Raw genomic sequence first — 22,231 nt, 5'->3', positions numbered from 1 at the left:
TACAGAAATTTATTTTTCATAAATCCAACTAATATGTTGTTAATTTATCTCAAACAAATTTGATTCAACTGAACTTCGATGAACCTCGATAATAATTTTAGTAAATAGATTCACTACATGGCACTACATGGAAATAAATTTTGAATTACTACTGGACACACGGAAAGAACTTTTTGTCGAAATCGTATGAATCTGTATTATCAGGCTTCATGCTAAATTTATTCAAGTTATTTTTAATTTTGCGTTTTACAACATCGACTAAGTTAAATTGCTTCAAAAGTCACACAGCTCATTAATTTATTTGAGATTGTATAGATAATAACAACAAACATAGCTAGATAATAACAAACATAAAACAATCTGAGTTAAAACTGCAATTATATGCCCACTAAGCCCAGTTTTGTGAATATTTTAGTGTTAAAGAAAGCAAAACAAACTAAGCAGTAGATTTAGTAATGCATTGAAAGTGGTGCCCCACTGCACATTGCACAACCTGTCACTTGAAACACTTTTTAGTCAATCTCAAAATGAGCAAAAAATATCTGGTGCAACCTATAGGCCTATTACCATAGACGAAATGCAACATTGAAAGTAGCCTATCCTACACCACATTATTTCGAAAACTTTATCAAAATATTATAGAAATTTAACTATTTTTAACCCACGTTCAAAAAAAGCATAATATAATGTAACTTAGGGCTACCATACTGTATGTCCTCTGTTTGGAAAAATGGACCTCTTGTTTCAAGAAAAATGAGTTGTTTTCCAAGAACACTCGAAAATTTTCAAATGTTTTCTTTTTTTGCATTTTTATTTTCCTTGCTTATATTTTCAACAAAATGTTTCTTTATGTCAATTTTTGGAGCAAGCTATAAATAGCTAAGCAATAATATGGTACATTAATACTAAAAAGGAAAATTGTATTTTCTGTCAGCTGTGGCAAAATTAGACTATCTTTGTTTAAGAAAAGGACATTTACTTCTGTAGCAAACAAAGGTAGTGTTAGCCTCGATGATCATATCAGATGTCTTTTTATTGTAGGACTACAGCTACAGCTCTTGTGTTGCCTATTGGGACGAATAAACCCTTTCACTGGTCGTGTTCAAATGTTGCCATTGGATGCTTTTGTCCAAAACCAAAAAAATAGAATAACTGCCAGAAAAAAAAATTTGGCTTTGATGATGCTGTATAGGCTAACAAAGCTTATTTGTGTAAAGGTGCCTTAAAACTGACAGTTTTGCTTTTTATAAAATGATGGCAAAAGAAAAATAGACAAAATATTTGATACATTGTTGAACCGTGGAGTTTTTAGGTGAACTAACCGTTAAAAATTGTGCAATTCTTCGTCTGCAATGGCTCAGAATGCAAATGAAAAACGCATTTTTTGTATGATTCAGCCATAGTGGCGCAAGAGAAAGAGCATAAACCTTTTTGATCAGTCCGTTTCTTACATTTTAAAGGTTGTGTACTATTTCAATCACATTTCTTGTAAGCAATTTTATAATTTCGTTAAAGCTGACCTTTTCTCATAGAAAAAAGTAAAGAGAACAGCGAAAAATTCATGAGCTGATCTTGACGAACAAATTTGTTTCGTTTTTTAAGCTGTATCTTTACTGTATACTAGGGTGGGTCGATTTCTCCATTTATCATATAAATTTAAACATAGGTGAGACTTTACCTTCTAAACATTTTGTCAAAGTTTAAAATCGTTTTGGGCACAACAACCCCTTACCCCAATGACCCTCTGTTTCTATAACAGGGTTGCCAGATTGGGCGAAAAGTTGCGAAAAAAAGTGATTTTACCTCATTTTTTCGCCCAATCTGGCAATTCTGCGCAGTGGGCGAACTCCTAATAGTTGTGCGGTTTACCTCACCACAAAAAGCTTTGTGAAACTGACTCTTTATCTTATTCATCCGATAATGATCCAAGTTTCATGGAGAGAGTCTCAACAAGTAGTGCTTACAATACCATCCCAATCCCTTGTGGTGCAAGGGAAGCCGATCGAAAGATGGTTTCTGACGAACAGTTGCTGCTATTGCCACTGCTACTTTGCAGGATGTGTTAGAAGAAGATTTCTCCACAGACATCATTTTTGACTCACGGAAAGTAAGACATACCCGAGTCAAGATGGGTACTAGATTGAAACCAACCCAACATGTCATCAATAATTTTATATCGCTCTATTTCGATGGGAAAAAGGATGAATCATATGTCTTTGATGACTACCACCACAGGAGAAAAATAAAAGAATACCATTACGTTTTACTGACATAACCTGGTGACATCCGCATCTCTCATGTCACAACACCAAGTGGTCGTTCAGTTGACATTTTAAAATGTATGATCGACGAGAATATGAACATGGATGGAATTCGAATAACAGGTTGTGACGGGACAGCAGTGAACACTGGGAATCGTAATGGAGTAATTGCTAGAATAGAAGATCATATCCATTATCCGGTATGAAGTTCAGTGGAATATATGTTGGCCTATGTTGCCCATTAATGAGTTACCATTGTAACATTTATTTGGATTATTTGGAAAGACATCTGGTGCAGAAACATTCATAATTGGTGAAATTGACGATATTCTGTAGTCAAACCATATAGCCGTGGAGACCGCATTGTTTGATAAAATTGTAACTCCCCATTTGCCAAAATTGGACAATTCAAAGGATCTAAGCACAGACCAGATGTACCTTTTGGAAATCTGCCATGCAATCAGTTCTGGGGAATGCTCTGAAACACTCTTACACAGAGATCCTGGGAAATATAATCATTCACAGGAGCAAATCGAATGTGCCGCTATCATGTTAGTCAAACCCATCCATCAGAAGCTGTTAAGTCATTGACACGATTCCATTGCAACTGATAGGCCTGTATGGTTTGCCACTAAGATGGCCACAGATATCAGCGATGCTCTAGCAGTACTTTTCCTTATGATACAACTCAGTCGTGGACTTGAGCCAGTAGAAGTGCACTCTGTCATCGACAAATCTATCAAGCGAAATTGTTATGCAGCTCACCCCAAAAACTTGCTATAAGTTATAGGGCCTACCATGTTTCATGGCAATGGACCTGTCATTCGTGAGGTAGCTGTTAGGCGAATTCTGAAAGCTTTCATCTAAAATAATACGAAGATCCCATCACCCTGCTTATCAACTTAATCTTAATGCAAAGGTAAAGGATTATATTGATATGATCGACTGGACACAGATTGACGTTACTGAACCACCATTATTAGCATCTAAGATACAGGATGACCTTTGGGATGTAATAAAGTCAGTCCCAGTAAAGTCGTCATACACACCACAGACTCAAGCCGTTGAAAGCATGATTCGTGTAGCCTAGTCGCTGAGGTCAGCCTCAAAACAGTCGGAAAGGAGAAAAGGAACTCTATGATTCATTCTATCTTAGATGCAAGGAAGCAGCGGCCTAGGCTATATTTGAATCAAAGAAAGACTGTGTTGGTTAGTTTAACATCCAGGTGTGATTTTAACTCATTAAATTTCAATTGTGTTTCGTTTTCACTCCGGCCTACCTATTGAATATAATTTACCCTAAAGTAGAAAATTGTATTTTTCCATACCACCTGGGGTAAGTGGTTAGGGGCACACCATCACATTGAAATTTTAACACTTTATTTAGTATGGTAAGCCTCACCTAAATACCGATTTATGCGACAATCCGACAATTTTATGTGAAAATCGACCCACCCTACTGTATACTGTATAGGCCTATAACTATCCAAGAAAATGCAATAAATTCTTCAAACGCAGAAATCCACTTGCACTTTACTTGCTTACAAATATGTTTTCTTTTTGGGTGATAAAAATAACCTATGATTGGCCTAAATAATTGTTCTTTTACGTCTATTTTTAATATTTTGGGCAGACTTTTGTAAGTTTGTTGCATAGTGTTTAAGTCGTACATTTCATTCATCTTAATCCTTAATTTTTGACCAGCTTGTCTTTGTCGATTTGATTCACTAAGAAAGAATCTATAGCACTGTTGGTGGTCAGAATATCATCCAACACCATTTTTTGTAGCGGAGAGCCAGAATAAACAATTAAGAATGATTTTTCAAGCTATTTTTATATATAAAGTTATAGCATAACGTAACAACAAAATCTAAAAAAGCAAAATACAAGTCAAATCAAAAAATATTGTTTCTACAAGTTTTTTCATTTTTCTATATCGTGCGGCTAAAGGATTTCAGTATTTTCAAGCATGGAAGTTATGTAACCTTTTTCGAGCTGACAATACGTCACAGTCTGCAGTACTGTTTATAACTAAGTTGTAGCTCTAATTGAGCTTAAGCCATTTATAATGGTGGGCTAATTTGAAATCGATAAAAGTGGTAAAAAACAAACAATTCTTTTAACGTTTCTGCATTGCAGAGTTTTATAAAACAATCTAAGAAACTTTTCAAAGCAAAGAGACAATGGGAAATTTATTCTGTAAGTTGCTGGATTTATATAATTAAAAGTTAAACATTGTAAAATCACAGAAACTAACGTTGGTGCTTGTCCAACGTCTAAGCAAACTACAGTGATATACTTGCTATAGAAGTAAAACATTCAACAATAAAATGTGTCTTCCAGAAAACACAAAATATATGTTTACTAGGCAACAACATTATGTGGTGCAATCAAAGACAAAAAAGTAGTCTTTGGTGTAAACATAGTAACAGATGGCGAAGAAAAAAAGGTGGTTCATTACTGAAAGCCGCAGCACACATTGTAACCATATTTCATAAGAAGATATAAACATGACATTAATCGATGTTTACAGTATTAAAATAATATATGTGTATTCAGATAATAAGTAGATATAATATGTTAACAACGCAACAGAATGACAATAAATTACCATAAAGTGTTTTTGATCACTTCCATTCTTCTTTGTCGTGTGATCCTCAGAGGCCGAGGATTTATTTTTTTACCACCCCACATTCACGATGACCCCGGACCACACTGGAAGGCCACTAGACAGCAATCAGTATTTGGTTTCATCATCCAAGACGCGCAGACCTTCCACTCTACGAAAGAAAGCGTTGTTTTTTGTTTTTTTAAAGCAAAAATGCTTTAGGCTACCTAGCTAGAACTGCATCAATTAGCGTACTCTGGCAAATAAATACAGTAGCTTAGTTTGCTGCATTACAAAATTTACGCTTTTTTCAGCTTCATCTTCTGATAACTCTAAGGAGATAGCAGCTACAAGTCAGCAACCACAAAGAAGAAATTATAAAGGTATTCTGAATTACTGTGCAAAATGTGTAGCTTACAGCTAACTGCCATTATTCCACAAAGGGAGTCAAAATGTTTGAGCTAAATTTTATCTCCCCCAACAGCCTTACATCAGATTTTCGTGTACGTTGAGATGTCATCACATGAGTCTGGTAAAAATTATGATATTCTTGGAAAGATTTCAAAACAGTAATTTTGTTTGTGGACTCACAAGTTTTCCTAACCAGATACTGAAGTTTTTATGAAATTGGGGCTTGTAGACATTTTTGTATAAGCAAGATATTTTTTATTAAGTTGATCAGAAGGACATAACGACTTTTTAATATCGCACAAAATGAATTAGAACATTTATCTAAAATTAAAGGTGTTCAAACAGCACCGAAACATTTGTTTCCTTTGTGGAACAATGGCAGGAAAAATGTTAAACCGCTTTGAAAGTCACACAACTTATCAATTTACATGGGATTGTTTAACCCTATCTGTAGCGACACGGGGTTTTATGAGGACGCCCCAATCTAGTAGTGAAATATTTCTCAGAAGGAAATGCGCTAGAAATGTGAAATTTCTTGACTTTTAGATTTTGTTCTTTGCAAATTCTTTAAACCTACACTGGTAATTTTTCTACCTTCCTGCCCTTCACAATAAGCATTTCGTCTCAGGTGGCTAGACATTTTCGTGCAATGCTAGATATATATAATTTAATGTAAGTGCTATATAAATGTTAATGCAATTACTTTGAAATGTAAAAACGCCCAAAAATGCCTTATATTTATGAGCAAAAGTAATTTTTGTTTAGTTTAGCATTACTTTATGTTATAATTTGAAAAATTTCAATTTTGAAACTATTTTTGGGAAAGTAGAATAAAAACCGACTTTCTGACGTCTTTTCATCTCAAACACTTTATTCCAATAAATTTGTTGGGTAAAAATTTAATTTCTATACGCACAATAGGCCTATACATGGCTATTATCTTGTAAAATATTTTGGCTCTGTGACTTTCATATAGCTCCCGTTATTAACGATTAATTAGTACAGGCATATGTATGACGTATGTATTACCAATGTCCAAAGATATCTTCTATTGATTGATTGTATGCTTGGCAATATTTATCATGATCAAAAGTATTGGGTTCATTTTTGTCAGCCGGGGAATTGATTGTAAAGCATCATGTCCTTTGCTATTTTGAGGTTTGGCCTGAAGCACCACTATTCAGTAATGGGCATTAATCAACTTTTTGGATGTTGCTGAAATATATAAATTCTAAATACTTGAAATGTCAAATTTTCATACCCTAAAAAACATCTCCGACGCGGGCTCAAACGCCTCTCTCCATTAACTCCTTTGTCCACGCCAGTGTGTAACTGTGTATACCACAATTTTTACAATTACAATTTCTATAATCCTTTTTATCTGTTCTATCCATTTGTTGTACAGTTCGACAAACTGAAATAAATAAATTCATAAAGAACGCCTTTCACTCTGTTGAGTTCAATAACCTGGTTGTATTCAATTAAAATAGCTTTATAATAATGTAGTTTAGGATTTTATAGCAAACTGTTTGTAAGTTTATTTTCAAAAAAAAATATGCTTTCAACTTCTTTCTTTGGTAGTACTAGTTGAGACAGTATAGAAATAAACCTATATGCAGGCCTACTTTCAGTGGCCGTGAAAGCTCTATTGGGAGTTACAACTTCTTTTATGCCATGTATGACTTAACAATAGTGATCGTGCTTTATGAAGCAGTGCTTTTTAATCTTTAGCTTTTATACGTATGGGTGTTTTGCTAGTCATTACTGCCTAACTGAGTGGCGACCCTAAATAGGGCTTTGCCCTAAAATTGTACTAAAAATATATCAATCATGTGAACAAACAAAGGAGATGGGAACATGTAACTTCGTCTTAACGAAGTAGATAACAAAACAAACTTGTTAGAAGATAGCTCAAACAGCAACATATCCAATATCCATGTGCTGGTGATAAATTAACCCTTACACCTAAGTGCTGGGTCGCTGGCAACCCTAACAGATACTCGCGAGCACGTACCTCTCATACTATACACCCCACTACTGCCGTACTTGGTGAGTTTTTCAATCTACTGTTTACCTTGACTTGTATGAACGCGAGGTGTTTTGATGTGTAACTCCGTAGGCTATAAAAATTTTTTTTTTGTTAAACTATTACTTAAACTACGTAGTTTTATGCGAGAATAGTTTAATTTTCTTAAGGATTAGTGATGTTGCTGAGGTAGACTACGTCTGTTGAAGTTTGGTTTTCAAAAAATTTCGGGTATTGTCTATTGGAATAAGGTCTGGAGAATTATCAGGCCACTCCAAGACATTGATGTTATGGTAGGCTGAAAATTTATCACGACCTTGGACTTGTGTGCTTCAACACTATCATGCAAGAAATAATCACACCGATGAATTCTCCGGAATTAGACAAGCTGTTCTTTTAAAACGTTGTGATAGTTGCTTCCTTTATTGTTGGATTTTTAGATATAAAACACAAACCTTCCGGGACCAGCCTTAAAAACTCAGAGTGCTTCTTTTTAATGATCCAATTACGGTTATAGACGGATATAAAATTACTGCGCGCTTCACAAGCTTTTCCGTTGATGACGAAGTTTTCTGAGGTGCGCCAGACCCCGGCTTCCTTTGCGGTATCATCCCGGATGGCAAAGCCGGCACCAGTATTTTTAATTGCTGCCATTAATTACTGCCTCTCGAGCCACCAACTCTCTAGCTACCGTAATCATAGAATCTCCCTTCTCTAAAGATGGGTACCACATTTAAAAATTTAATTTGTTAAAACGTTTGTCTAATTGAGATTTAACAAGTGGATGGATTTATAAGCAAATTCTAATGTAGCCTACTTTTATTTTCGTTTTAGCTCAGGACTCTGGTTCCGAACAAATGTCAGAAAAGAGAAGAACAAGAAAACAACCACAAAGAAATTCAAACCGTAAGGGAACAATTCAAGCCTAACTAGAAACGCAAATTTAAAACTGAGCCTAAGTTTTCCTTTTTTGGTATTTTTAGATATTATTATCTAATATTATCTGTTTTCAAACTTTTAATGAATCAAACCTTTGGAGAAAAAGCAGTATGACATTGGTTTTAAATAGTAGCCTACGTCGCTGTAGCTGCCATGTGCGTAGCAGAGGTGTATAGGAGCCCGAGTTTTGAAGTATTTAAGAGCCGGAGTCTTTGGGTTCGGAGTGGAATAGAAGTCTAAAATATTTTGCAAAAACAGGAGCCAGATTGGTGCCAGAGTCTGTTTTACCAGTTGATGCTTTTAATGCACAAGTAATTACGCTGTAGCCTACTGGTCATAAAAAAAAAATTCTTAAGAAATATTTTTTTATGACAAGGAAGCGAATTTTTCAGTTTCGCATTTCGCAAGTATGGTGCGGATGAAACTAGAATTTAGAAACAGAACAAAATCTGTCCTGCACCTGTATTGTGCAAGTTTGTTAGCTTTGTGTAGGCTAGTGGCGCAGTTTGTAAATTTTTAGTACTTGTATGGTAGGTTAGCCTACATACTTTTTTTTACAAGCAGAAGCTTAATATTTTCATTTAAAAATATGCTTTTTCTTTTATGTTAGGAGCTAGAGAAAGCATGTTATAGTATTTAAAATAGCGCTCGGAGTCTGACAGGAGTTTGGAGTCACAAACTTCAGAGTAGGAGTAGAGGAGGAGTGTATAAAAACCTGACTCCGTACACCTCTGGTGCGTAGACAAAAAGCTTAAGAAGACTTAAGATGGTTTGTTGCGTTTACCAGTTGAATTAAATTGAAAAAAATACATGAAAATATTCTTGCCCTAAACTTGAAAGTGCATTATGTTTCTTCAGGTCAAGATCTTCGAATATTCGAACACTTACTAATTGTTGCAACAATTTTTATTTTTTAGCAAGGGTCCTATTTGAAGACTCAAACAAGAAGGTTTACGATATTAAAAGGGGTGCCGTGAAGGAGGTCATTCGGAAAGGCATAGAAAAAAAAGATAGCTCTGTTAAACCACTAAAAGCATGCCTTAACAATTCAAATAATCAGTGTAAGTTTGTTAACACATCGTGATGCTTATTTTTAATGTCGAATTAACAAAATGAATGCTGGGGAGGGGATGCAGCTTTCAACCTTGCAAAAGTTCATGACCATCTTAAAACAAGATCGATTTATGCAAGTGTCGTCATGCCAGCCATATGCCATTATCAAATAATAAAAACAAAATTATGAATCATAAAAATGCAACAGACATAAAATATGTATTTGAATCGTTTGCTAGTAAATACTTACGGTTATTGCTTGTGCCCTGTGTCGTGCCCCAATAGCTGCATTTTTTTGCATCGCTCATTACATTAGGGTGGACAGTTAATTTTAATTTCAACTGTAGATTTTGATTTTAGGATATAACGTTATAAGTAAGGTAAGTCGATGCACTCTGAAGATTAAGTTGATAGCCTACACTTTTATGGCTGAAATTTTGAATATTGTGTAAATACTTTAAAAAACACAATGTCGACATAAAGTACAAATACGAGTGGGATAACTTATCATTTTTGTTCAAAACTACACAGAAAAGTTAATCAAAAGCTATCACCTTGCAACACATAAAAGTCAGTTTAATATAGGCTACATCAGGGACTTAATAAGCACATGAATCACAAATGCTGTCACATGGTGCAGCGTATGCTCTGTCTAAATACTGTGCATAACATGACACCATATAAGCAACTGTTGATTCCCAACAATAGATGAGTTTTGGCAAAAATAAACAAAAGTTCCAAATTTTTAGAAGCATTTTAGTTCCTTTAAAAATTCGATGCTCTCTCCCAAACATCTGGTGAAGATCGGAAAAATCTATTTTTCCTTTTCACATATTTTAATAGCATCTTGACATTTCGTATAAGTCAACAAAATTCAAAATGTATCAACATGTAGCCAATTACAGAGTACAATCCTCTCTTTAACTATCATATCGTCTCAACATTTCACTGTAAGAAACTTTCTGTTATTTGTTTGTTCAATTCTATGGGGTGACACAGTAGTTTCTGCATTTTTTTAGGGCTTGAACATGCAGGTTCTATTCTCGTTTTAGTCAGCATGGTAATTACTCCTCGGCATGTGAAGCGGAGATGGCCGCTGTACTAGAGTATGTCGTAGATTTCAGTTTGTAATAACACTGCTCTTTTTGCTTTTTTTTTCCCTTTTGTGCTTGAATATTTAGGTTTATAGTTGTCTCAGTTGAACACTTTTATGCTTGAGCAGTAGAGTGTTACGCATATCTTATGAAATTTAAACTCTAATCTAAACTTGCTTGACTTTTTTTTGCTTTTGCGTTAATGAATATTGATTATAAATTCGAAGATTGAAAAAAATCGTTAATGTTTACCTTTCCCACCGGGCAGTTTTTGTAACCTGTTTTGTAAAAAAAATCATTTTTTTGCTATTAGAAGACATGGTTCTAAAGTTGAATAATTATCGAGATGTTTAAAAAGCGCCCATGTTTTTCTCTGCACGTTCTACAAAACAATTTGTCCTGATTGGGCTTTTGGGTCTAGAAATGTGGACATATTAGTATTCATTTTTTGCTTTTTACTGCCAGTAGTGGCGAAAATGTAATTGGCGTTTTCTTGGCAACTTCTCAAACGATTCGAACAAAGTTTGGCCAAGCTCTCTTTTATGATGTGAGGGTTTTGTTTCTGGCACTGATTTATTGAAATACTGCTACTAGAAAACAGTGAAGTATCAATTTAAGTGATTTGATTGTATCATTTTTCCATAACATAACTTTACTTTCATCAGTTCAAACAACCATGCAGAAAATGCACACTTTTTTCAATCAGATTTCCGGGGACGTTTTGGCTGTTGCGAATCTTCCTTTTTTGCAACCCGGACAAAATTTTGACAATTTTATTCAATTTGGAGAAATATAAAAAATTGGTCACATGCTTCACTTCCCTCTCTGAAGAGCTTACAATTGCTCTGCCAACGGCCTTGTCCTCGTTTTTTTTTTTTCTGCTGTACTTAAGAAAAAGAAAAACTTAAGTTAAGAAAAATGGCTTAAAAAAAACATTGAGGATTGCATTTGAAAGCACGGTTTGCTGTCAGACGTGAAAAATTATGTTGAACGAACTGAACGAACTAAATCTTTCACTTCAAGGCAAAATGACAACTGTATTCAAGTTGACAGATAAATTGGATGCATTTAAAGACAAACTTAAATTGTGGAAATAACGTCTAATCCGAGGGGTATTTGACATGTTTCAAACAAAAGCAGAGACTTTGAAAGACAAACAACCTGAGCAACCTTTTCCGACTTTATGAGCAGTCACTTGCGTGTTCATTTACTAGAGTTCAAGCTCTATTTTCCAAGCGTTAAAAACCTTATAAATACGAAGAAATGGATCCGTAATCTATTCATTTTCAAACCAGGTGAATCGATCTTGCATGTACGACAAGAGGACCAGATGCAGCTAGACATTGCAAATGATTTCAGCCTGAAATGTATTTTTCATTCAACGACTCTATCTATGTTTTGGATGAAGGTCTTTCCAGAATACTCAAGCCTTGCCATAAAAGCATTAAAAACTTTGCTGCCTTTTCTGACATCCTATACTACAATAGGCGAGTCGGGGTTTTTTTGTGATGGCAGAAATAAAGGTGAAACTAAGAAACATTGAACGTGAGGAACACTTTGCCGGTGTGATTGAGTTCCGAAATCCCAAGGTGGGAACATCTCTTTGCACCAAACAAGCTTAAGGTTCTCATTGTGTCAAAGTTTTAATTACTGATATGAGCTGAATAAATTTTCATTGCTGAACATTTGTTGATTTTTAAAGACCGGTCTGCGATAAAATTTCAGTTTTAAACAAGTCTGCATTGCAAAAAAGTTTGTCGACCCCTATGTGTAATACATAAACAAAGCACAAACAATTTTTAAATGTAGTAATTTTTCAACCGTGCTACAAATTCGGAAACTTTTACGAACCCCATAAATGCGCTTCACCGACCCTTTAGGGATCCGAGAACCCCCGGTTGAGAACCACTGTCTTAAAACGTCACACTAAAATTACTTTTAGATGAGAGTACAGAAAAATGTCTTCGTTTCATCAGAAGCATCACATAAAAACAAACTAACTTTTCATAATATTTTGTTGCACAAAGTAATCAAAGTCTTATTATCGGAGTATTTTCATTAACAGTACACTAACTGCTGCATAAGAAGAAGATAATAATCTATATAAAGGGTATTGAGTACCTCAAGCTTGTTTATCTGTTTCAACTTTTCTCTTGCTGATGTTGGAGCAGATCAAGAGGTGGTGGGTCAAGCTCGATAACAAGCGCGTTTTGGTAAAGTTGTTATTTTTAGATGACTTGTGTGTGTGTATGGATTTTTTCTTGGTGCTCGTTTGACGAAAGACACCGATATGTGGAAGAAAGGCCGCTGCAGTCTGACATCCTATTTGGCGGAGATGCCAGAAAGGAGCAGCCAAAGGGAGGGTAGCTTTTTTGCTGACCCCAGAGTCTTCTTTAGACGGGCTGCTGCAATCCTATCATCCAATGGCAAATGGGGTGATTAAGAGGGACGATTAAAGATTTTCCGCCGAAGTCATTCTTCCGCATGGTCGTTTCAGACGAAAGAAAGGGACGGGCTAAAGATGGATTATTACATTCTTGGCTGTCTAAACTTTCGAAAGATATTCTACTACGTTCCTGAGCTAGTAAGACTCACCGCTGCAATCAGTCATTCTTACCATCAAGGACACCTGAGAGTGGCTGTTGAGGAACGAGTCTCGACTGTTTCTTCTTTCTTTTGATCGTAGGAGGAGGATTAAAAGGAAGGGAAATGTTAGATGACAAATGACTATCATGTTTTTGTGTTATGTCTTTTGCTTTTGTCATGATTACTCATAGGACTGGGGTAGTGGACCGTTTTACGCTCCATATGTATGACTGTGTTGTCAATATCCAGAGATATCTTCTTTTGGATAAGTGTATGCTTGGCGACATTCATCATCATCAATGATACTGGATTCTTCTTTTTTCGGCCGGGAAAATATTTGTAAAGAATCATGTCCTTTGGTATTTCGACGCTTTCATTGGTTAAGTTAGAATATTGTTGTTTCAGGCGCTCCCATACTCCTAGTGCAAAGGAGCACTCGGTAAGGACCTGGGTCATATTGTCATCAGGTTTTCGGCAGAATATGCAGTTTGTGATTCTTCTGGATTGTATTAATTTTTCAAATTCATGCCATTTGTATTCTCCATCAGCTATCCGATAGGAAGGGGGAGGATAGGTAAGGTGAAATGAGGAATTTGATTTTTTTATTACTCAGAAGAATCTCGTACCAAGGGATCGTTTATCAAATTTTTCATCTTTTTTTTGTTTTGGATTGTCAAGTTGAGATAAATGTTTTTACATGACTTTTTTTCCTAATTGTGCCTTAAGCTTTTAAGTTTGAAAAAGGACGAAAATTTCCACATAAATTTTATTTAGATTTGGCGTATGCGGAACGCTGTTGGGAAACAAGAGAGGATTGATGTGCCTCATTTTGTAACTCAAATTGAACATGGCCCATTCGTGCCAGATTTGGTGGCATCTTCTACGAGGAGCAGATGACGGATTTTGTCAATGCGACTTGTTTGGAATTTGGATTGGATGTCCACCATGTTTATGTCTTCATCTTTGGCAGGAGGAAGTGTTTTGCTTCTCTGGATTTGTTCGAATGGTCAGGAATACCAGACAAAATTGAAGAGGATTTTTTTGAGGTCTATGATGTGTTACTGTGCTGGCATTAGCACTCTACTCAGATGTAAGGCGACAGGAACAAAGAGAGTGTTTAAGATGGAGATCTATCCATATGGGGAGTCTTTGTGGCTTGTGGACGTTTGCGGTAGTCTGGGTTTTTCTGATGGCCATCTGCCAGTTCACTTTATCCAGTTCTGTTTTGTTTGTTCCTAGCCAAATGCCCAGGATCTTAATGTTGTTCTAGATCGCAGCGTCAAGAAAGAGCTGTTGAGCTTGGTGGGCCAGATCAGGTTTGGACGCCAGGATCTTGGTCTTGCTCTGGCTCAGTTTCTGGCCGGACATGGTCTGGTATAAGGCTATAGTTCTTTGCTGATTTCTTTTAAAGATGGAATGTCCCTTGTTATGGATGTGGTGTCGTCCGCATATTGTTGTATTTTGATTGTAAGCTTGGAAAAGCGAAAACCGTTGATGTGTTGGTTTTTCTCTATGCGAACAATGCTCTGAATGAATTGATTGAATGATAAAACTCTCAGAACGGGTTCATGGTACACCCATGTACCATTGTACACCCGTATACCATTGGTCCTCAAAGGGTTAAGTAGATAGTTAGTAGTTGTCAAGAATCAGTAGCCTAAGGATAGCATAGGCACTCTAATTGGAAAACCAGAGGGTATACTATAGTTGCTCGAAAAAGCAGAGAGTATACTGCGTATACCGCCGTATACCCTACGAATACAGCACTGGTTGAAGGCCTTTACTTTGACGACAGAACGGATAAAACCCTTACATTGAATGGCATAACTGGCTATCGTCAAAGATCAATCGAAGCCCACTACGTGATGCTGAAATACCCAGGAGGTGAATATATCGACCACGTGTTTATTCAAGGGCGTTCAACTGGGAACAACATTGCCAAAACGATGCTGGCTGCTCTTGAACTCAAGGGAACTGACGTGAAACGCATTCGGGTCGTTGCTAGCTGCGACGGAACTGCCGTCAATACAGATAAGCACACAGGAGCCATCACCACCATTGACCAACATATCGGGAGTAGGCTAAGGTGAAATGATCGATTTGCCAGTTTCACCTCAACGAACTCCTGCTTCGGCATCTTTTCGGCGAGCTGGACGGGAAATCATCAGGACTGCAAACCTCCAAAAGATTTATCGGCCGTGTCGTCGCTAATGATAAGTGCAAAATGGGAGAATTTGCAGTCGTCGTTCGAAAAGATAAAATCCAATCTGAAGGAAGTCGATGTGATGGAAATTAGCGGCGATCAAAAGTATCTGCTCGATATCGTGTTGGTCATCGAGATAAGTCTGCCTCCATAAAGTATTCGATTCCGTGATCAGGAAAACAGGATTTTGCACGATGGCTTACTCTCGCTTCAAGAGTATGCGGACTTTATATCTCAGAGCCAGAACCAACAGAGGCGCTGATAGAAATGACGACGTACATCGTTAAAGTATAAGGTCCCATGTGGTTTACTACCAAGCAAAACAAGAAGACTCACTTCGCTGCTCGGTCCTTCCTTCGGTTGGTTAAACTGACTCGCTACCTGACAGGCCAATTAAAAAAAGTCGTCGACAGTTGCCTACAAACAAACGCCTTCGCTGCGCATCCGAAAAATGTAGTGTTGGCCCTCCTGCATGACGAGTAAGCCAATGCGTAAGCTCGCAGTTCATCGGGTCCAGAAAGCAAGGGACGAGTACACGGGTGGGATATGTCGTTTCGAAATTCCTAAACTAAACTTTGAGTACACAGATTTGACAACAAACTCGTTGCTCCGGTGGAGCAAGCGGAAACTCACTGACTCATCAATTCTACGCGATTTCAGCATCGAACAGCTCACAGAGCTTTTCGTTGAGACCGATGTTCCTATACATTGATTGACAGTTTTCCAACTTCACACAAGCAGTTGGCCGCAATCAAACTCACCGAAGTGAGCGATGAAGCTATCGGCCATGACAGCAGACATGAACTTGCTGACGCGAACTGCTGCTCGCTCACAGTGTTCACGTTTTGAGTCAAAGAAAGATTACATTCTGTGATTGTTTTTAACTGTTTTCGTCGTTTTGTGTATTTTCAATTATTTAATTTTTTTTTTGGAGGAAAAAATGTTTTTTTTTTTATTTGGGTATTGACTTTTTTGTGCGCGTTTTCTCGCGGCCCAATCTAAAAAAAGTTTTCAGATTATTTGTTTGTGACCTAAGCCTCCTATCTGAGCCGAGTTGCTAAGTGATTTGACAAAAAAGTGCATTGACGGCCCTCCCTAATATACAAGTCCCTGTGTTGTGTTTGAGAAGCTTCCAGGGCAGCTTGTATGTTCATTGTGACATGCTCTATTCTGCGGTTGGCAATCCACATGTCTGATTTGGACAAATCAGGTTTGTGATCATAGGTGTGAGTCTGTTGGAGAGGATTTAACTCAAAATCTTGGTCTGTGTTCAGAAGAGAGATCAATCTCCAGTTTTTGAGCTCTTCTTTTTCGCCTTTTTTAAAGATTACCTTTACTTTTGCTTCTCTCATGAAGGGAGTATTTTTTTCGCGCAACGCTTAGAGTTCAAGGTGGATATTATTACACCTTGTAGGTTGACGTTTTTTTCCATATAAAATGGAATTGTTACCTGACTCATCATTAGTGCGTCCTCTCCGAGAGCCGTCCACACAACCAAACGCTCAGCAGGCACACCGTATTAACAAGGATAGTACCTACCAGGAGGCGAAGAAATTATTCTGACCGAAGAGACAAATCGCAGTAGATGGTATAATCTGTGAGTAAGCTATAAGAAAAGTTATTGGCTGCCTCAAGCTTATCTACCTGTCTCAATTTTCCTCTTGCTGATGTTGGAACAGACTAGAAAGTGGCGGATCAAGCTCGAGAACTAGCACGTTTTGCTAAAGAAAAAAAAATGTTAAAATTATTTGTGTGTGTGAGTATCTTCGTAGTGCTTGTTTGAAGAAGAGTACTAGCGTGTGTAAAGGAATCACTGCAGTCTGACTTCATGTGGAGGAGATGCCAGAGGAAAGGTAGCTGAGCTAACACCAGAGTTCTCTTTTGATGGGCTACTGCAGTGCTATCATCCCAAATCGATTGCGGTGATGGAGAGGGACAGTTAAGAATATCCTTCTGCAATCATTCTTCTGGTACCAGGCCGTTTCAGATGAGTGAAAGAGATGGGTTGTTACACCCTTGGCTGTCTAAACTTTTGAAAGATGTTCTACGACCGTACTAATTAAGCTAGTGAGACTCATCGCTGCAATCAGTCATCTTTATCATCAAGGATGGCTGAGAGTGGAGGTTGAAAAGAGAGTCTCAACTGGTTATTCTGACCGTAAGAAATGTTATGTTTTTGTGTCAAGTTTTTTGTTTTTGCAATGATTATTATTCATAGTTTTGTGCTACATAATATGTAGCGTATAAATAATTTTTTTTTCATGCAACGCTCAGTGTTCAAAATGGATACCATTACACCTTGCAGGTTTAGGCTAAAATTTTTTATATGAAATGGATTTGTTACCTGACTCATCATTAATGCGTCCGCTCCGGGAGCCGTCCACACACTTAAACCATACTTACCTGGAAGATACCTACTAGGGCGGCGAGAAACTTACTCTGACTGAAGGGACCCACCAGGGTAGATGGTAATCTGTGGGTGGATAAAATAACGGTTATTGGCTGCCTCAAGCTTATCTGCCTGTCTCAACTTTCCTTTTGCTGATGCTGGAGCAGACTGGGAGGAGGCGGGTCAAGCTAGAGAAATAGCATGTTTTGGTAGAGAATTGATTTTAATTTAATTTAAGTTTGTTTGTGTGTGTCCTTCTTCTTGATGCTCGCTTCAGGAAGGGTACCGGCTTATGCAAAAAGAGTCACTGCAGTCTGGCATCTCATTTGGCGGAGATGCCAGAGAGTTGCGGCCAGAGGAAGGGTAGCTTTCGCTGACACCAGAGTCTTCTTGAGATAGATCGCTGCAATCCTGTCATCCCATAGCGAGTGGGACGACGGAGAGGGACGGTTAAAGATTTCCCGCTGCAATCACTCTTCCGGCATCGGGCCGTTTCAGATGAGTGGGGGACGGGTTAAAGATTGGTTGTTACGCCCTTGGCTGTCTATAATTTTTCAAAGATGTTCCACGCTAGTGAGACCCACTGCTGCAATCAGTCCTCCCTACCATCAAGGACGGCTGAGAGGGGCGGTTGAAGAGTGAGTCTCGACTGGTTCGTCCTCCTTCTGGCCGTAAGAGGAGGTTTGGAAGGAAGGGATATGTCAGATGAAAAAGGAATGTTATGCTTTTGTGTTATGTCTTTTGTTTTTGTTGTGATCACCCACAGGGCTTGGATGGTGGACCGTTTTGTGTTCCATATGTATGTGTTCCCAATACCCAGAAATATCTTCTTTTGAATGATGGTATGTTTGACGACATTCATTATGGTCAAAAGCATTGGGATCTTCTTTTGTCCGCCAAGGTATTGATTGTAAAGGATGATGTCTTTTGTTATTTTGATGTCTTCGTTGGTTAGGTCAGAGTATTGTTGTTTCAGGCGCTCCCATATTCCTATCGCAAAGGAGAACTCGGTGAGGACGTGGGTCATATTGTCATCAGGTTTTTTGCAGAATTTGCATTTATTATTCTACTGGATTGTAGTGACCTTTCAAATTTATCCCATTTTAATTCTCCATGAGCTATTCTATAGGAAGGGGAAGATCTCGGCAGATAGCGCTCTCACTCGCTCGCTCTAGCGACGAAAGCAAGGTTGATCAGATGAGCACTGTTGGTATTATTTTTTTTGCGCAACGCTCAGAGTTTAAGATGAATACCAATCCACCTTGCAGGTTTACAGTTTCCAGAAAAAATGGACTTGTTACCTGACTCATCACCGCACTGCTTCGTCTATATTATTTTATTTTTATCTATTTTTTTCTGATTTTTCACCAATTTGTGTTCTGAGTCAGGTTGGTAATTTGTGTCGAATTAGTGTACGCTCCACTCACGTTCATAGATCCGCCATTGTCAGAAGGTGACCATGATATGAGGTAGCCAGTTATTTCAACAGCACCACCGCCTATTGACTCACTCAAGCGCTTGTGTCAATGATTGACGTTATGCTTGAGGTTACAGGGATGTGGGCTTTGAAATACCAGTTGCCCCGTTTGCTGGCTGACTTAGATCACTTGTCTTCGTAGAGTATGTTGTACGAGACATCACAACCACAATATAATTCGTATTTGAAGTGAAGTTAATAAAAGTGACGTTTCTTGACGAAGAATTCACTTTAAGTAACAACGGGTTTTCTGCTATTTTATCAGAAAACAGTTCTTGACAAGTGATGATGTACTGGTTGACAAGGTCAGCCACTGAAGTATTCGTCTCATTCTACTCAACTTGTAATGCGGTTGGTTCTGTACTGGGTGTGTTGATGATTTTCGGAGGTGGTGGACCAGTTTCTACGCTTTCCGAAAAGTTTAATGTACCGTTGAACACTATCAGTCTATCACTTCAACGTCTTATACACTTCGGCGTGAAATCAATGAGCAGATACTAGCATCAATCGCAAAAAATAGACTTGAAACATTGCTTGAAATGTTGTAAGTAGACGTCACTCGAACATTGTAGAAGTAACCCACATCTTCCCAATTGATTAAGAAACTTTTTGAGCGGATGTTTGTTATGTTTACATCGAATTGTGGATGCCCCGACGTATCCACGAAAACACGTGAAACCCCTCGTTTTCTATCGTCATAATGTGGTAGAAGACACATAAGTAGACATAAAACGGCAAACGGGCGTAACAACATTGTGAAACGAACACAATTTCTTAATCTTTTGCCTGGATAGGTTTGAAAAACCACAACGGTAGGCTACTTGGACATGGCCTGATCATCAACCTGTTGTATTCACCAACTGGCTTGTTGCCCAAGAGGTTGCGTGTTCAGGGTTTCACCAGGTTTTTTGAATATCGCCTTTACCAGTCAGTTTAACTCTTATCTTTGTGAAAAAGTTATCTTTGTGAAAAGAAAAGAACCAACAAAGCCAGCAAGTGCAAGGAGAACGCTTCCTTCTTCACAATGAAACTTAGGCTTCCAATCAAAACATTTTCACTATAAACACCTGATAAAACATAAAACGCGCTGCTGCGACAATGCAACCATTATCCATTCAATTTATCTCAACCAAAACCTTTTACGCCAATTTTCCTAAATAATTTAATTTAACAAACAAGCTACTCCACCCTTCGTCTATGCTATGGTAATATTGAGTAGGGTAAAGTCAAAAAAAAAATTAATGGCTTTCTACGCATTAACTCTTTCAAATGCAGAATGTTTGTCCGGCTTGCGGCTACCGTACCAGTAATAAACAGGTTATTAGTTTATAATAATCTGTTTTAGTGATTGTAGAGTAACTTAATCTTTCTTGAAAGAACCTACACCTACGTCTTACAGTATAGTTTTTGAGCTATAGTGTGTCAGAAAACACTTTGTGGCCATGTTCTAATGTCCAAAACCCTTTTACAGAGGTTGTATATTGCTTCTGACTTTAAGCACAGACACAACATATACTTTTTTAAAGTCTTGTTTTGCTTCATAGCTGCTCCTTCGACGCGTATTTCCTACAAAAGTGATGCAGACCCGAAAACATTGCATAGACTGGAACAGCTTCAACCGCACATGCTTCAAAACGATGAGATCTACTTGAGGCAGCAGACCGAACATGGATCTTTACAATTGTATGATGAGTAATTAATTCTTTGCTAAATTTGCTTCATTTCATGATCCAATACAGTATACTACAACCTCACGTTTTTAAACAAAACAGACCCAAGTGAATGTTGGCTATAATGTAAATAATTCATTGTAACATTCAATAAAAAATTACGAAAATTTCTGATTGATTTTGTAATTTATTGCGTCACACCAACATTTTTTTTAAATGCAAGTAGTAGCGTATACTTGACACACGTTTGCACAATTTTAAATTATCTTGTGTTATGTTGAGCATGCTTTGGTAAAGTTTAGCAGTACACGAAACAAGTTTTTAAAACAAAATATTGTGCTATAAAAAGCGATTTGACATAAACCATTTCTTACAAAAAAAATTAGCCTAAATTGGGACCAGCAAAGATGCTTTTATTACAAAATTGAACAACAAATTTTACCAATAAAGCCTCATCTGACATCATGGGTAAAACTACAACAATTGAATATAATAGATAAAAATAAATCATCTTGAAATTATGATTATACGAATTTATCCAGTGGAAAAGCTTTTAACTAAGAGAAAGAGAAGTGTATTGACGTGTATTGAATGTTTAAATAAATATTAAATAAATAGCCAATTTGTTCGGCAACATAATAATATTTTATTGATTTGTCTCAAGAGACATAACTAAATGACAGTGTTCTGAATTCACCGTCTCATGTTTACAACCTTTTTATGATTTAGGGCGCAACCAAAAGCTATTTGTTTTTGTTTTTGCACAATTGATGTTTTGTGATATACTTACAGTTTGATATAATGTAAAAATAATTTAGTTTGACTGTATTGAACCCTTTTATAAAACTATCAAAATCATCACAATGCTGTTGCCTCAAAATCAATAAAATCTGTAATTTTGTTTTAATGAACAACTTATTCATACAGAATTGGAAAGCCACAGAATATTAAGCAATTTGAATTTATTCAATCCGTTTATGCAACTTGTCAAAGCAACATTATGTATGTCTGCTATGAATTTTACTGTTGGTGCAGCTACGGAATGAATAGACTATAGCTTAATTTTTGAAAAAAGTTTATGTGTTAATTTGTTGTTTGTAGCGTACAATTTCAGAATACAATTTCGGAAAAGAGGTGATTTCGTGGAACCATTAGACAGAACAGGCTCTGACATGAAATTATTTGCAAACTTTTATAAATTCCCGTAAAGAAGTAAATGTAAAATACCTTTAAAACATTAGCACCAATTCCTGCGACTTTACGTAAGCTGATTTTTTTTGGTCAAGTGAATTGAAAGCTTTTATTCACTCATTTATGAAAAAAAAACCTTATATCTTTTATCTATAATAAAAACTGCATTCATAACTAATATTTGCTCTTCTATTGACATTTTTAGAAAATACCATCACCAGGAAATATACTTTCTTTATGTGAATACAGCTGCGCTAGGGTGAAATAATTTATAGAAAACGACTCCTTAACATACGAAAACTTTAATCCGTCAATCTCGATGA

At 37.0% G+C, this 22,231-nt stretch overlaps 1 protein-coding gene across 1 annotated transcript; it reads left to right on the top strand.

Moving 5' to 3' along the window:
* The first annotated feature begins 4,398 nt into the window (after positions 1-4,398).
* On the top strand, positions 4,399-21,848 carry LOC145769493 (uncharacterized). Its single transcript, XM_082581141.1, has 5 exons — positions 4,399-4,460; positions 5,184-5,252; positions 8,141-8,212; positions 9,163-9,306; positions 20,592-21,848. The coding sequence occupies exons 1-5, from the start codon at positions 4,445-4,447 to the stop codon at positions 20,741-20,743; spliced, it is 453 nt and encodes a 150-aa protein (XP_082437267.1). The 5' UTR covers positions 4,399-4,444; the 3' UTR covers positions 20,744-21,848.
* Positions 21,849-22,231: the final 383 nt, after the last annotated feature.

This window comes from Aplidium turbinatum, chromosome 4 (genome assembly GCF_918807975.1).
Source record: "Aplidium turbinatum chromosome 4, kaAplTurb1.1, whole genome shotgun sequence".
NCBI classification, from domain to species: Eukaryota; Metazoa; Chordata; class Ascidiacea; order Aplousobranchia; family Polyclinidae; genus Aplidium; species Aplidium turbinatum.
This window is presented reverse-complemented; position numbering and strand designations above follow the sequence as displayed.

Bases quoted from the DNA above. Each gene is read 5' to 3' on its own strand.
- LOC145769493 (XM_082581141.1), top strand. The intron at 5,253-8,140 runs GTATTCTGAATT...TTTTCGTTTTAG, and splicing joins ACAAAGAAGAAATTATAAAG to CTCAGGACTCTGGTTCCGAA. The intron at 8,213-9,162 runs GTAAGGGAACAA...TTTATTTTTTAG, and splicing joins ACCACAAAGAAATTCAAACC to CAAGGGTCCTATTTGAAGAC.